At 29.5% G+C, this 18,197-nt stretch overlaps 1 protein-coding gene across 2 annotated transcripts; it reads left to right on the forward strand.

Annotated features, from left to right (window-relative positions):
- The first annotated feature begins 647 nt into the window (after positions 1-647).
- Positions 648-7,966, forward strand: LOC145249066 (transcription intermediary factor 1-beta-like). 2 transcript variants are annotated; one of them, XM_080110911.1, is made up of 2 exons: positions 648-761; positions 6,354-7,966. In XM_080110911.1, exon 2 carries the CDS (start codon positions 6,361-6,363, stop codon positions 6,982-6,984), a length of 624 nt encoding a protein of 207 aa, XP_079967037.1. In that variant the 5' UTR covers positions 648-761; positions 6,354-6,360; the 3' UTR covers positions 6,985-7,966. The 2 variants fall into 2 exon arrangements, with proteins under 2 accessions (XP_079967037.1, XP_079967036.1); XM_080110910.1 differs by having other exon boundaries at positions 650-761; positions 6,354-7,964.
- The last annotated feature ends 10,231 nt before the right edge of the window (positions 7,967-18,197 follow it).

The following is an 18,197-nucleotide window of genomic DNA, read 5'->3' on the forward strand; positions in this document are numbered from 1 at the left end:
AAATCAAGTAAGACCAAGATACCAAAATGAAAGATACACTACAATATATGAAAATGGTTAATTGGGGAGAGAAAAATTATGTTCTCAATTTCTTTACTAACTCAATGTTTGAGAGATAAAGAACTTTAATGGAACATTCGAATATCTATGTATCTCATATAGAGTTCAAGTGTTTGTCCCAGGTTGTAGGCCACTTGATTTCTGAGAAATTTGACTGAAGTAAAATAAAACAAAATATATAGTAGATAAAAATATGTATGACAATTAAGTTATACGTAATCTACGCATTTAATGCCTGTAGGGAATCGTCAGGCTGAACGCATTTGAGCCTTTAAAATAGAATGTTCATTGATAAACGGGCAGACAAAATGGACGTATCTTTAGAATATTTGTTAAGTGGACGTATTTCAGATTATTTTTTCTCATTTCATTTCTGCATTAAACGATTCTTTGTCTTCTTTCTCTCTCCGTTACCTCTCACTGTTACTCTTTTTTTTTTTTTTTTGTAATGTAAGTGGGTGTTAGACTTCCTAGAAAACTATGTTTATCGCCTTTTTTTCTCAGAAATTGAATATAACATCCTGGTTTGTTCATCCAATCAAATCGCTATCATATTCTGACGTCACATTTTTCATTCCCATAAAACAACAAAAGTCCAAGCTAAGCTCACATTCTTCATTAATTGATATTAACAAGAATGTTTCATAGTTTCCTGCTTGAAATTCCACATCAACGAAATCGTAACCTGCTTTATAAAAAATGTGAGTATAATATTATTTTAAATATTATATATTAATTTTTAATGATTGTCATTTAAACCCCATTTTCTTTTTAGCTAATTATATTTTTTTGTAATTGAATTGTTCAATTTTCAGTTTTTTTTTTAAATGTGAGTATAATATTATTTAAAATATTATATATTAATTTTTAATGATTTTCATTTAAACACGATATTTTTTTTTAGCTAATTATATTTTTTTGTAATCGAATTGTTCAATATTCAGGGTTTTTTTTAATGTGAGCATAATATTATTTAAAATATTATATATTAATTTTTAATCATTGTCATTTAAGCACCATATATTGGTCTCCCGATTTATCGGAGAGAGACCTATGTTTTCAGTAACGTCCGTCCGTTAGTCCGGACGACTGCCAGATAACCGTCCATTAGTTTTACCTAAAATTTTAGCACAAATTGTATTTCACTAAATACATGTGCACAGTAAAAACATCTTTTTTTTTTGCGAAAATTCACATTGCGTCCTCAGGGGCTCAAAAGTGGTAAAAAATGCCCGTAAATGGCCAAAAAATTACACGTTTTGCCCCATAACTTTTGATCCATCCATTAATTTTTTTCAGAAACTTGACATTGTCCTTAATATAAATCCAGTCTGGGTGACCCTTGCAAAATTCTGGTTCGCATCCCCGGAGACTTTCAGTGCTAAAAACGCCCCTTTTTGTGACTTTTTTTTTTCATATTTCTCAACAAAAACTTGATATGTCTGACTATATAGATATTTTATACGGTGGTCAACTCAAATATACATGTATTAAGGCATGAAACTGCACCATTATCCATTGACACTGCGATTCGGTTTCCCCAGGGGCTCAAAAGTGTTCAGAAATGCCCCAAAATGACACTTTTCGCCCCATAACGTTTTATCCACCCATTAGATGTACCTGAAACTCAAAATTTGAAGGCCATTGTTTTTAATATAAATTCAGTATGGGTGACCCTGGCAAAATTCTGGTTCGCATCCCTCTGGGACTTTTAGGGCTAAAATAAACATGCCTTTTTGGAGCTCTTTCTTCATATTACTCAAAAACTTAATATGTATGTCTATATAGTAGTTTTCCATGGTGCTGAATTCAAATATACATGTCTTAAGACATGAAACTGCACCGTTTGTCCATTTTCACTGGGATTCGGCATTCCCAGGAGCTCAAAAGGGGTCACAAATGCCCCAAATTACAAAAAATTACGGTTTTTACTCCATAGCTTTTACCCCATTCATTAGATTTTTCTGAAACTTGGTTAAAATGTGAAGGCAACGTTGGCCCTTTACACTTCTCACATTCATCATTTCTTCACTATTTTTTGTGACGTCATCTCACATGCAGCAGCAGAGTGGGATCACATATGCATGGCTTGTGTTTTTAACTAATTACATTTTTAACCGTTATATTCGTTTTCAGCATCCCTGAAAACCTGTAAAGTTTTTTTTTGAGTTGGAAAGAATCATGACATTGACCATAATTTTTACAAAATATTGAGTGAGCATTTTCCCTAGATTTGAACACCTTGAGCATTGCGAATACAGGGACCGCACTTATCTCCTTTTCCGATACTGTAACGATAGCGATATATATTTTATTTTCTAAAAAACAATGTCGTACTAGATGAATTTCCGTAATTTTTGGATATATTACTATTTCCGACATGACAATTATGTAATTATTGTTGTTTTTCGATTAAAACCACATAAAAAAAAAACGATTTCTTAACAATTAGCTTTTGTTTACATTAAAAATAATTTTGAAGATAAAAATGTTTTTATAAACGAAAAATTTGATAATCTTCAAATGTTTTAAGCGATAAAAATCTGAATAATTAAAAAGAAAATTATCAAAATTGTCCCTCAATGTTTGTATGCTAGATTAAAACCTTCTGATCAAATTAAGATTCTACATTTTAAGACGGTTACGTGTCAAAATCCTTAAAGACAAGAAGAAAAAAATTAAGAGGAAGAATAATTATTTAATTTAGAAATTAAATGTAAAATGATCACCGACTTTCGGGCCATTGTCGTTTTAAGTCAGTAAAAATGGTGTTGGTGTGGTGTACTTATCCCCGACTTTAAATTCTAAACCAATAGTTTGTTTTTCTTTCTGCTATTTTACTAATGTTGTGCATTTTAAGAGGGGGGGTCTACGGTTTTTAAAACCTTGTCACCCAGACTTAGGGTTAGTGGATAATTTGTCTAATTGGTTAAAAACTGTGAAACAGCGGGGAAATAGGAGATCAGTTTACATTAACTTTGTATACAAAATTGATCCCCCACTTTAAATTCTCAAAATTTTAAAAAACTTGGTGTTAAAATTTTTTACAAAAATGTTACGCACCTGAAATGCACATTTACCTACTTGTGAGTTAATCAAAGCTTGTTATTTCTAAGGTCTTTTTATTCTTGTGCTCAAATATATACACAGGGTGGAACAATAAAAGTGAAAAACGACATTACAGCTTTATTTGAAAAAGTCAGGTGACTTACTTGATGATGTAGTAGAGTTGATATATATGCAATGTAGCCCGAGCCGCCTTCAGCCTCAATCTCCGTCTCGATACAGGTCCGGAGCTGGGAGCGCCGGCCGGAACTTGGTGAATACTCGGCGGATGGCAGCGACCAGGCTGCCTGTGGTATTGTGGGAGGTCATGTTGGTGATGTTCTCGACGTATGACCAAACGAAGTAGTTCAGCAGACTAAAGTCGGGGGAAGAGGGCGGGGCCGTGAGAGACGGGTGCAAAGTCGTATCACTCCTCCTGAAGCCAAGCCTTTTTATAGTGAACATATTTGTAAATAATTCACTTTTTAAATAGTTTTTAAATAACACGAATTTTTATATATATATATTTTTTAAATAACACGAATTTATATATATATATACATATATTTTAAATAACACGAATTTATATATATATATATATATATATATATATATATATATATATATATATATATATATATATATATATAAAAGTTACAATAAGTTTACTAAGGTAATCAAAATGGTAAACTTAAAATATATTAGAAATATTAAAGAGTTAATATTTACAAGTAAAATAAACACAGCCAGATATAAAAAGCTCAATAAAATCGAAAAGGAAATAGAGCTTATAATATGAAATTATATATATATATATATATATATATATATATATATATATATATATATGTGTATATATATATATAAATATATATATATATATATCTATATATATATATATATTTATATATATATATACACATATATATATATATATATATATAGATATATATATATATATATATTTATATATATATATATATACACATATATATATATACACACACACATATATATATATATATATATATATATATATATATATTTATATATATATATATATACACATATATATATATATACACACACACATATATATATATATATATATATACACACACATATATATATATATATATATATATATATATATATATATATATATATATATATATATATATATATATATATAAACTGCTGAAATAGTCATGTCAACGTGACCTTAATTATTAAGGCTTAATACCACTCTCTCTTTTGCTTTGGCTTTCGTTTATGCAAATATTGCCTTTCCCCTTACCCTTTGGCTTTCCTGCTCTCTCTCTCTCTCTCTCTCTCTCTCTCTCTCTCTCTCTCTATCCCTCTCCCTCTCTCTCTCTCTCTGTCTTACTCTCTCTCACTCTCTCTCTTTCTCTCTCTGCCTTTCTCTCCCTTTCGTCTTTTTATTTGCCTCACTGACCCTCCGTTTTTTTCTTTCTCCTTCCTGATTCACCTATTCATGTTTCTCCTCCTCCCTTCTCTTTAACAACATTAAACAAAATAGGCACGTCATATAAAAAATCATCCAATCAAATTGCTTCAAATTATCACGTGTCTCATCTTTTTTTTGTGACACCATTAACTGAACTTTGCAAGAAAATTGTTTAAAAAACAATCCACGAACACCTTAAATTTATAAAAAAAATATAAGTAAATTTTTTCAAAATATTACTTTTTTTTAGATGAAAAATTGATTGACATATTTTACATCGACGACAAATTATTTTTTTGTTCATTTTAATTCTATTTATTTTCAGATGAAAAAAAGTAGAAATATTTTACCCCCCCCCTTTTTAATGTTCGTCTGAAATTTTTTTCCCGACTTAAACGTTTGTTTAAAATAGAGATTTTACCTTTTTAAGGCGGTTACGTGTCCGATTCATGAATTGTTTTGGATTTATTAAAGTTTAAATGCAGTTTAAATCCCGTTTTTCTGGAAATGTCGGTTGCAAACGTTTCTTTGGATAAAAAAATGTTAAAACAATAGTAAACAAGTTTTATTGAGAAAAGAAGTTTAACAAAAAAAAATTATTTAAAAATTGTTTCAACTAACAAAAAATATTTAAAAATAAAATATTAAGTTTTCATGAAAAAACTAAAAAAATTTCCTATACAATTGACGATTTTTGTAAAAATATTTTTACATATTTTCTTAAAAACATATATGAAAAAATTCTGTGGCCCCCCCCCCCAAAAAAAAATTTACTGAAAAAAAAGTCGTGGAAAAAAAAATTATAACCTGTCACGTGGGGGTTCAGTTTTCAATTATAACGTAGTACTAAATTGAACATGGATTTGTGGCCACAATAGATAAATAGATGAGAGAGAGAAATTAGTCTGCGTCTGTTGCAACGATCGGCTTAAACCGATGATTGACGGGAATTCCCAAGAATCCGGGTAAAATTATGCAAGAATACCAAATATTTAAATATTGACTTTATTTTTTAATCTTTCCATTCGATAAAAATAATCGGCAAACAACAAAATTAAACTAAAAACCATGGGGAGGGGCGGATAAGCAGCTGTATATATATGTATATGTATAACAGCTAGGAGGAAAGTGTAGTATCGGTTTTTGATACTACACTTGATCTTTTTTTGCCATTGGTGAGAGAAAAACATCCTTCTAGACTGAGGCAATTTAATTTTTTTGTTGTCCCAATGCAGATTGCCTTTTTAAAATCGTCTTTGTGTCTATCTCTGCCCTCGCAGGGAGGCAAGTAAACAGAGGAAAAATACGAAATAAAAAAAGGGATTAGTGCCCCCCTTTTTCTTTTTTATTTTTTTCGTTGATATTGTTCCTTTTTTTTACTTGTGTCCTCAAAACAATGATTAACTTTTACTCTATCTATATCTCTATCTTTGTTTCTATCTATCTCTCTCTCTCTCTCTCTCTCTCTCTCTCTCTCTATATATATATATATATATATATATATATATATATATATATATATATATATATATATATATATATAATTCTAAGATATATAATAGTTCTGGAAATGTGTTATGTAAGAAAACAGGAAAAACACAAACTAAAAAAGGGATTAGTGACCCCTTTTTATAGTTAATAAACCTACATAATATATATATATATATATATATATATATATATATATATATATATATATTTGTGTATGTGTAACTATATAATGTCTAAAACGATGTTTAATTGTGAAATCTAATGCATTTTCTATTTTGTTTTATTTCAGTTTGACAATGGCTTCCAATAAATTTGAGCAACTTTACCAATGTGTCGCCTGCGAAAAACAACTAAACCAACTATCGAAATGCTTGCCATGTTTGCATAGCGTATGTCAGTCATGTTTCGGAAAAACTTTGGATGAAACGAACACAAACTGCACATGTCTGAAGTGTCATGCGCAGTTTGTGGATTGGAAAGATTTTAATGTCTCCCCGATTATCGCGAAGGAATTGATGCTGCATGAATTCGATTCTTCATCTGAGTTCAAATGCGATTGGTGTTCGGAGGATGGCATTTCATCCGTGGCAAAATTTTGGTGTGGGAAATGCCGAAGGCTCTTGTGTAACACTTGCATCCGATACCACAGAAGATTGTTGAAAAAGGAACACATGTTCAAAGATTTGGATGCGATGCGAAGGTCGGATGCAATTGCGTTGGCGATGAAGATGCAAAACACTTGCGATCTTCACAAGAAAGAGTTGGAGATGTTTTGCGAAGGATGCTGCAATTTTTACTGCGACAAATGTTACGCTACGCATGTAAATGACCTGATGACCCCATGCACGAATGTGACCCCGTTAAGGGTCCGCGATGAAATTGTCAAACGCAAGGAGCAGTTCCCCACCCTCGAGCAATAAATGACGTCATTTGAAGAAGAAGTGAATGAATCAACGGAAAATCTTTTGCGATTTGTTGAAGAATTTCAATCGGACTGCACGATAAAACGTGTGCAAATCTGGTCGGAATACGAATCGATTTGTGAAAAAGCGAAACGTGACGCTTTGCGATTGACTGAACAAATCGATGACAAAATGCAAGAAATTTTGGCGAAATGTCATCGAACGAAGCGACAAAATGATGAAATTCTCCAAGAAATTTCCACATGGCAACTGAATTTTGATCATTTGATCAGCAAAAATCTTGAAGATTGCGAAACTTTTCGAGGAATGCAAATGTTGGAAAAACAATGTCCAGTTTTTCGACATGATTTGCCATCGACGGAGACAAAATATGAAATTTTTGTCAAATTTCCTGATTATTGGCGCGAAAAAACCATCGATTGTTCATTGCGAAACGAAAATGACGCATTCGTCACGTTTGAAAATGTTGGACGGAAAATCCAAAAAATTCGCAAAGAAAAGCGAATCGATTTGCCAGCAAAATATAATCGATTTATACGTTCGATTTTCGTCGACGAAAAAGACGAAAATATTTTTGTTTGCGATCAAAACAATCAATCGCTGATTGAAATAAAAAAAATGGTGAAATAAAAACTGAATTTCAATTTTTTTCTGTCACAAACGACGAATCCTTCAAACCTTTTGACTTTTGTTTTATTTCGAAAGAAAACATTTTTGTCGTTTGTGGTTGCTATGGAAACAAAAAATTATTGTTTTTAGAAAGAAAAAAAAAATTCCCATTTTTTGAATTGAAAATTTTTTTTGAAACGGAAACAAATTTTTATTCTTTGTTTGAAAAAAACGAACAAATTTTTGTTTTGGATGAAAAAATTCAAATCAATTTATTTTCAAAAAAATGTGAAAAATTAAAAGTTTTTCAAATTGAAACAAATTTTGATCCATTTTCATTTTATTTATCTTCCCGCATTCGTTTTGATTTTTATAATGAAAAAATTTGGTTTTTAAATTTAAATCATGACGAATTAATTTGTTTTGATTTAAATTTAAAAAAAATTAATTCGATGAAAAAAGAAATAAATTTTTCAGATTTTAATTTCAACAAATTAGGAAAAATGTTTTTTGTGATTTGAATGAAATTTTTTGTTTTCCGAAACAAAATTTGTTTCAATTTGAAGAAAATCAAAAATATTTTCCTCCCATTTTTGTTTTTAAAAACGAACTTTTTGTTTCCGTTGAAAAAAATGGAAAAATTGGAATCGAAATTTTTAAAATTTTTTATTGAAAAATAAAAAAAAAAATTAAAAATAATTTTTTATTTTTGTTTTTTTTTCTCGTCTGTTTCTGTGTTTCTCGTCTATTCGTAACTTTGCTAAAATTTTGTCTTTTATTAAAAAATATTTGAAAATCCGTAAATTTTTTTTTAACAAATTGTTTTTTATTGTTATTTTATTTTTGTGGTTATCTTTACGATTAGTGTTTCCAATTCACTTCCGGTTGTTTCCTCGTTTTTAATCGAAATTTTTTTTCCAGTATTTTTTTTTTTTATTAAATTGTTAGATGAAAGTATAGAATTTGTAAAGCCCCCCCCATATTGTTTGTTTGTTTTTTGTCTAACATTTTTTATTTGTTGAGTTTTATAGTTTTTTTTTTATTGTTGACCCCCCCCCAACAAAAACGGTGGCCATAAAGTGGGTGCTCATTTTACGTTAAATTTTTAATAAAAAAATATTTTAAAATTTTTTTAACAAATATTTTTTTATTTGTGGTTATCTTTACGATTAGTGTTTCCACTTTATTTCCGGTTGTTTCCTTCGTTTATAGTTGATTTTTTTTGTTTATTAAATTGTTAGGTGAAAGTATAGAATTGTTATTTGTTTGTCTTTAATATTTTTTATTTGATGTGTGTTTTTATAGTTTATTTTTAACGTGTGTTTATTTAGTTTGTGTGTGTTAGTTTATTATTTATTGTGTGTGTGTGTGTTAGTTTATTACTTATTATGTGTGTGCGTGTTAGATTATTATTTATTATGTGTGTGTGTGTGTGTTAGATTATTATTTATTGTGTGTGTGTGTTAAATTATTATTATTTGTGTATGTGTGTGTTAAATTATTATTATTTGTGTGTGTGTTAGATTATTATTTATTGTGTGCGTGTGTGTGTTAGATTATTATTTATTATGTGTGTGTGTATAAGATTATTATTTATTGTGTGTGTGTGTGTGTGTGTGTGTGTGTGTGTGTGTGTGTGTGTGTGTGTGTGTGTGTTAGATTTGAAATATTTTGGAGAAAAGAAACAAAAAAAAATTCGGGGTTTGTATTACTGTACACATAGATTCGAAAAAGTTGCAAAAAAACAAATATATAACAAATAAATGGTATCAAAGGCAAGATAAGTTACTTTTCTATCAAACTGGATATATTTTTCGTGTTTTTATTCAATCTAACATGTTTAGTCAGCTCGAAAAAAATACTGTGTGTACCGATGTATTGGAAAATTAAAAATGGCGCCTGACTCTCTCTTTAACATCGTAAGTTTGGGCAAAGGTGTTATAAATAAAAAAAAAAAAAACTAGAAAAATACTATTAAAAACTCGCCGAATATATGTCCGCCTACGTCACGGTAACATATATTGAGCGAGTTTTTAACAGTATTTTATCCAGTTTTTTATTTATAACATCTTTTCCCAAACTTACCGTGGTAAAGAGAGAGTCGGGACCCAATTTTGAATTTTCCAATACATCGGTAAACACTGTCTGTTTTTCAAGCTGAATAAACATGTTACATTGAATAAAAATGCTAAAAACATATCTAGTTACGTAGAAAAGTAACTTATTTTGCCTTTGATAACATTTATTTGTTATATATTTGATTTTTGACAACTTTTTCGAATCTATGTGTACAGTTCGTACTAGTGCACTTGCACTTATTGCTCCGTGCTCAAATAATAACGTTATTATTAAAAAGCCATTCTTAACATGGGGAGGGGGCGGTGTTTTGTACCTATTCTGTACTTTAACCTTACAATTGAATTTAAAAAAAAACATATCACAAAACTTTAATTAAACTTGGAAATACGATTTAAAAAATAGCACCAAAAAGTCAATAATTCTGAAAGTTATCGTCAAACACGTAAATAAACAGGTTTTATTATTTTTTGTGTGAAATAAAAACGTTTTAAAGTGGGGGATCATTTTTCTATATTAATTTAACGTGAAATAAGCACCCACTTAATGGCCACATTTTTGGTGGGTGGGGGTTTGCTCAACAAAATGAACACAATTTAACATAAATTTATTAAACTTTTCCGCAAATAAATTTTCCGTTGTCGCGAACCAATGAACACTGTATTAATAGTGATGATGATGACGGTGACGAGGATAGTGAACATTAACATGTTGGTCGAGATCCGGCCAATCAGATCAAGTTTCACTTCTTAGCCATGGTCGAGAATCGACGATAAAATAAAATTAGTTGCAGAATTTGGGGGAGGGAGATAACAGCGTATATTGACGGCTGGCCACACTCCAAACTTCAGATTCTAAACCGTGGGATAAAAAAAAAAAAAAAGGAAATATATAAGAGAGTGACAAGGAGTGACTTCACCAGTTACGGTTAGTAAAACTTGAATACGCGTCACACCCATTTTTTTCCTAAGAATATCGATAATTTTCGTCAACGTGTTTATTTTCAAGTGCGGCTATAAAAAAAAATATATATATAAATCCGCGTAAGACGCACAAACAGTTATCTTCGGACTTTTTCTGTATTATCATTTTCTTTATTATTTGAATTTTGAACTGTTGCAAGATCTCTTTCGAAGTTGTACGTGTTTCATATATCCAAAAGAAAAGGGGGGGGGGAGATTATATATTTATGTATATACTAAAATTTCGCTGTTGGATTCGAATTAAAACTTCACCCTGCTGTACCTGAATGGAGACGTACTTAAATCCGAAGGAAGATAATTTTAATCACCAGAATTAAAGAATAATAATAACCAAACCTCATCGGCTATAGATTCCAAGGACAATCAGCCTGGATCGGATGATGGTCAAATCTAAAGAATGAACGTCTGATATTGGTTTCGCGAAATTCTCCTCCCTCTTCATTCGGGCTTTGTCTGAGACATCGAAAAGGGAGTATTTTGTCACACCGTATATGAAGCAATGTAATTCTTTATGTTATAAGTGGTGGCCATTGTTGTACGTGCAAGCACGCACATATATGCGTAAAAGTATCTTTTCAGTATCATGAAAACTAGTTTCCGGATCCAATTTTAAATGCGATATTCATTTTCAGCACACCAGAAAACCCGAAGAAAACAATTTTTTAAAGGTATGTTTTGTGTTGGTCTACCAGGCCACAATAGTGTGATCTCCATAAAAAGGTGGACATAAAGTAGGTGCTCATTTTACGTGAAATTAATAAAGAAAAGTGATCCCTCAGTTTTATAACTATTTTTTTCACATCTTAGAAACTTGTTGTTTCCTGGAATTTTAAACATTAATTTTAAATTGTAATTTTTAAAACGACAACATTAGACATAACGCTGTCACCTTTTGGAGTCTCCATAATCGTTCAAAAATCGAAAATGATTAAAAATAATGGTAAAAATCAACCCAATTAAATATCACCGTGACATTAATTATGCACAAAAAAATGGTAAAAACCTTTCTTTACCTTTTTTTTTTCATAATTTTCTATTTTTTCTTAAGCTATTATCGAGACTTCAAAGATGTAAAAATCCAGCAACTAAATATCACCGTGACATTAATTGATTTTTACCCGTTTTTATTATCATATAACACTTAGTTTTTGGAGTCGAATAAACACTTTAAAATGAGTGAAAACACTAAAAACTTATCCAGGTAAATAGAAGAGAAGGAAAATTAAGCACTTGTGCAGTTTAAGTAACCAGGGATTGTTTTTTGCTTTCATTTTCGATGAGTTATAATAAACTCTAAATAATTAAGGTGACTGAAATAGGATTTAATCAATAATTAATTTTTGACCCAAACAAATAGAGGGGAAATGTTTGTCAATGATATTTTAAACATTTTAGGTGCTTATTCAGACGAGCACTCATGATGGCATTTCCAAATGAAAGAAAATAAAAAAAAATGTCTGTATCGGACCAGTCACATGACGAAGATGAACAAATTCCAAAAATCACATAATTTGATCAATTTTTTTTTATTCAAGAAGTTTAACAGATAGAAAGAGAGAGCATGTGTTCGTGTGTATATATATATATATATATATATATATATATATATATATATATATATATATATATATATATATATATAACCAAGTAAGATCTGTGACTTACTTGTGGTTTCATTAAATACGTTTACATGCTAAATCCGATCGCGCATTTTGCTAATTCCTGCCCTCTGATGAGAAGTAGAATATTTCTTCGAAACTCCGCAGATTAAGGACTATCCACTTATCTTGTGCTTCCTTTTTAAAATCAAATGTTTTTAACTCTTTTTCAAGATGTTTTTTTAACATGTTTTATTAATCATTTGTTTATATATATATATATATATATATATATATATATATATATATATAACTTGTTTATATATATATATATATATATATATATATATATATATATATATATATATATAACTGCTTCATTTAGGTGAGTAAATGAAGTTATTTCAATGACGCAACAGATATAAAGAGAGAGTTTGTGCATGCGTTCGTTTTGTAAACGTGGATAACTCTGATTTTTATTATATATAATATATATATATATATATATATATATATATATATATATATATATATATATATATATTCTTCAAGGGAGATAATAAAAATCAGAGTTATCTACCTTCAGAAAACGAACACAAACTCTCTCTCTTTCTGTTGCGTCATTGAAATATATATATATATATATATATATATATATATATATTTATATATATACACACACACGCACACATACATATATATATATATATATATATATATATATATATATATATATATATATATATATATATATATGTATATATATATACTAGCGGGGCTACCCGGCGTTGCGCGGGCGCGGGACCGTATACACAATGAAAAAATTGAATTTGGTTTTGTAATATATTTATTATTCTTATAAGAGAGGAATTTTGTATGTTTATGTATCATTTGCTATTTCGAGCAAAAGAATATTTTACCTACATAAGACGGGTATTACACATATGAAATAATTGTATCTTACCTAGGCTAGGTAATTTACAGCATGTATATGCAAGGACAGGTAATATGCAACACATTTATCTCATCAAATTCCAAGCGATTCCAGGTATTTTGCTAATATATATTCTCACCTAATTCATTCAAGTTGGGTGTTTTGCTAGTATATATCTCAATCAATTTCATGAAATCCTGGGGGACGCAAGGTATTCTGTTAGTATATATTTCAATCAATCTAATTCAATCCAAGGCAACGCCAAGTATTCTGCTAGTATATATTTGCATCCATCTCATTACATCCCATGTGACCATGTATTCTGCTTGCATACATTTGCATGTATCTCATTGAATACAGGGTGACTCCTGGTAATCTGTAAGTATATATGTTAACGTATCTCATTGAATCCCATAATTCTTGGATTGTTACACATTTCCACAATTTAACCCACATTATCGCTCAACTGTCTAAAATAATAACTTTAAGACATTGTCTTGGCTGGTTTTTCATTACAAACACATCATCCAAATAACTCACATTTCATCATTTTTCATAATTTTTGGATATGTTAATAATTTCAACAACCATGTCACATGATTTAACTTACATTATTGCTTCCACTCTTACTAAAATAAAAACATTGATACATAGGCTATGGTATGTTACTAATTTCTGCTATCATTTTTCATGAGTAAATCCACATTATCGCCCCCTTCTATCACTAAAATAATAACTTTTAGACATTGTATGGCTGGTTATTTCATTACAACCCCACCAATAAAGTAACTCACATTATATCATTTTTCATAATTCTTGGATATGTTACTAATTTCGACGATTATTTTTAATGAAGTAACCCAAATAATCGCCACCTCTTGCTAAAATAATAACTTTCATAAACTGTCTGGTGTGTCTACTTCATTATGAATATACCAATCAAATTACTCACATTTCATCATTTTTCATAATTTTTGGATATGTTGCTAATTTCAAACGTCACTTTTTCTGAGTTCAATCACATAATCCCTCTCCTCTTACTAAAGTAATACCTTTGAGACATTTCTCAGCTGTTTATTTCATTACAAACACATCAATAAAATACCTCACACTTCATCATTTTTTCATAATTCTTGGATATGTTATGAATTTCGACGATCAAATTTAATGAGCGCGCACATATAATCGCCCAATTCTTATTAAAATCATAAATTTGCTACATTGACTGGGCTGTTTATTTCATTATAAAAACACCAATCAAATAACTAAAACTTCATTTTTCATCATTCTTGGATGTGTTACTAATTTCGATAATAATTTTTCAAGAGTTAATCCACATTATCGCCACCTCCTATTACTAAAATAATAACTTTCAGACATTGTATGGCTGTTTTTTTTTCATTACAAATAAACCTATCAATTTACTCACATTTTACCATTTTTCATAATTCTTGGATATGTTACTAATTTCGAGAATTATTTTTAATAAAGGAACCCAAATAATCGCCCCCTCATTAACCAATATGATCCCGTTCCTCTTACAAAAATAACAACTTTGATACATCTTCTAGCCTGTCTATTTCATTACGAACAAACCAATCAAATAACTCACATTTAATCATTTTTCATTATTCTATGATATGTTACTTATTTCGACAATCATTGTTTAAGATTTAACCCGCATAATGAACCCCCTCTTACTAAAATAAAAACTTTCAGACAATATCTGGGCTGTTTATTTCATTATATAAACACACCAATCAAATAACTCATATTTTATCATTTTTCATAATTCTTGGATATGTTACAAATCTTGACAAACGTTTTATTTTATTTAACCCACATAATTCCCTCACCTCTTGCTAAACAATAACTTTGACATATTGTCTTGCTGGTTATTTCATTATAAACACATCAATCAAATAACTCACATTTTATAATTTTTCATAATTCTTGGATATGTTACTAATTTCAACAATCATTTTTAATTATGTAACCCACATAATCGACCCCCTCTTACTAAAATATTAGATTTAAGACTATATCTGGGCTATTCAGTTCATTATAAACACATCAATCCAATAACTTACATTTAATCACTTTTCATAATTCTTGGATATGTTACTAATTTCGACAATCGTTTTTTTTATAATTTAACCCACATAATATCATTTCCTTTTGCTAAAATAATTACTTTGTGAGATTGTCTGACTGGTTATTTCATTACAAACATATTAATCAAATACTTCACATTTTATCATATTTCATAAGCCTTGGATGTGCTACTAATTTTGACAATCATTTTTCATGATTTACCCACATAATCCCTTTTCCTCTTACTAAAATTATAACTTACAGATATTATCTGGCTAGTTATTTTATTAAAAATACACCAATCAAATAACTCACATTTGATCATTTTTCATAATTCCTGGATATGTTACTAATTTCAACAGTCATTTTTCCTGATTAACCCCACATAATTTACCCCGTCCTTCTAAAGAAATATCTCTGAGGCTTTCCCTCAGCTGTTTATTTCATTATAAAAACAGAAATAAAATAACTTACATTTCATAACTTTTCATAATTCTTGGATATGTTACTTATTTCGACAATCATGTTTCATGAGTTACCCAACATTATCGCCCGCCTCTTTCTAAAATAATACATTTGAGAAATTGTCTGGGCTATCTATTTTATTACAAACATACTAATAAAATTACTCACATGTCATCAATTTTCATAATTCTTGGATATTTTACTAATTGCGATAATACTTTTTCTTGATTTAACACTAATTATAATTCTAACTAAAATTATAACTTTAATACATCATCTTGGCTTTCTATTTGATTAAGAACACACCAAACAAATAACTCAAATTTACTCATTTTTAATAATTCTTGGATATGTTACTAATTTTTACGAACATTTTTATGAAACCTGCATAATTAACCCCCTCTGACTAAAATAATAATTTTCAGACTATAAATGTGCTGTTTATTTCATTATAAACACATACAGCTTACATTTAATCACTTTTCATATTTCTTGGATATGTTGCTAATTTCGACAATCATTTTTTCATGAGTTAACCCACATAATCCCCTTCCTCTTACCAAAATAATAACTTTGAGACATTGTCTGGCTGTTTTTTTTTTCATTACTTAAATACTAACTTTCAGACAATATCTGGGCTGTTTATTTCATTACAAACACACGAATCAAATAACACACAGTTCATCATTTTTCATAATTCTTAGATATGTTACTTATTTGGACACTAATTTTTCATGATTTTACGACTTAACCGCCTCATCATGAAGTTACATTCAGGGGAGCTCACTTGCATATTATAACAATGATTGTAGTTTTATGTAATGATATTCGACAATGACGCTACATCCAAGGGAGGTCACTTGCATATTATAGTAATGATTGCATATTATTCTAATGGTAATCGATAATGAAGCTACATCCAAGCGAGATCACTTGCATATTATAACAATGATTGTATATTATTCTAATGGTATTTGACAATAAAGCTACATAAAAGGCACATCACTTAAATATTATAACAATGATTGTATATTATTCTAATGGTATTCGACAATGAAGCTACACCCAAGGGAGGTCTCTTATATAATATGACAATGATTTCATATTAATCTAATGGTATTCGACAATGAAGCTACACCCAAGAGAGGTCACTTACATATTATAACAACAATTGTATATTAATCTAATAGAATTCGACAATGAAGCTAAACCCAAGGGAGGTCACTCGCATATTATGATAATAATTGTATATTTTTCACATCGTTTTTCATGATTTAACCCACATAATCCCCTCTCGTCTTGATAAAATAAAAACTTTGAGACATTGATACTGGTTATTTCATGAAAAACACACCAATCAAATAACTCGCATTCTATCATTTTTCATAATTCTTGGATATGTTACATATTTCGACAATCATTTTCGATGATTTAACACACATAATCATCCCTCTCTTACTAAAATAACAACCATGCGACATTGTCTAGGGTGTCTATTTCATTACCAATATGTGCATCAAATAACTAACATTTCATAATTTTTCATAATTCTTCGATATGTTATTAATTTTGACAATCATGTTTCATGAGTTAACCCACATAAATTAATACATTTGAGACATTATCTGTGCTCTTAATTTCATTACAAACACACCAATCACATAACTCACATTTCATACTTTTTCACTTTTCTTGGATATGTTACTAATCTCTACAATCATTTTTAATGATGTAACCCACATAATCGACCCCCTCTTAATAAAATATTAACTTTAAGACTATATCTGGGCTGTTCATTTCATTATAAAACCCCAATCCAATAACTTACATTTAATCACTTTTCATAATTCTTGGATATGTTACTAATTTCGACAATCGTTTTTCATAATTTAGCCCACATAATATCTTTTCCTTTGCTAAAATAATTATTTGTGACATTGTCTGGCGTGTTATTTCATTATAAATACACCAACAAATAACTCGCATTTCATCATTTTTCATAATTCTGTGATATGTTACTAATCTGGACAATAATTTTTCATGATTTTACAACATAATCACACCATCTTCCTATATGGTGTGTTCTGTTAGCACAAATATACACCCATCTGATCCGATTCCAGGAATTCTCCTAGGAAACATCCCATCCATGTCATCCAATCCCAGGCAACGTCGTGTATTTTACTAGTACATATATCCACCTTTCTGATACAATGCTAGTACAAATATCCAGCTATGAAGCCATATCCTAGGGCGTTCATTGGCATAATATTACATTGATTGCATATTAATCTAATGGTATTTGACAATGAGGCTACATCCAAGGTAGGTCACTTGCATATTATAACAATGATTGTATATCAATATAATTGTATTCGAAAATGAAACTACAGCCAAGTGAAGCCACTTGCATAATCTAATGGTAGTCGACAATGAAGTTACACCAAAGGG

The sequence above is a fragment of the Euprymna scolopes genome, chromosome 27 (genome assembly GCF_053919585.1).
Source record: "Euprymna scolopes isolate OS-2025 chromosome 27, ASM5391958v1, whole genome shotgun sequence".
Lineage (NCBI taxonomy): Eukaryota > Metazoa > Mollusca > Cephalopoda > Sepiida > Sepiolidae > Euprymna > Euprymna scolopes.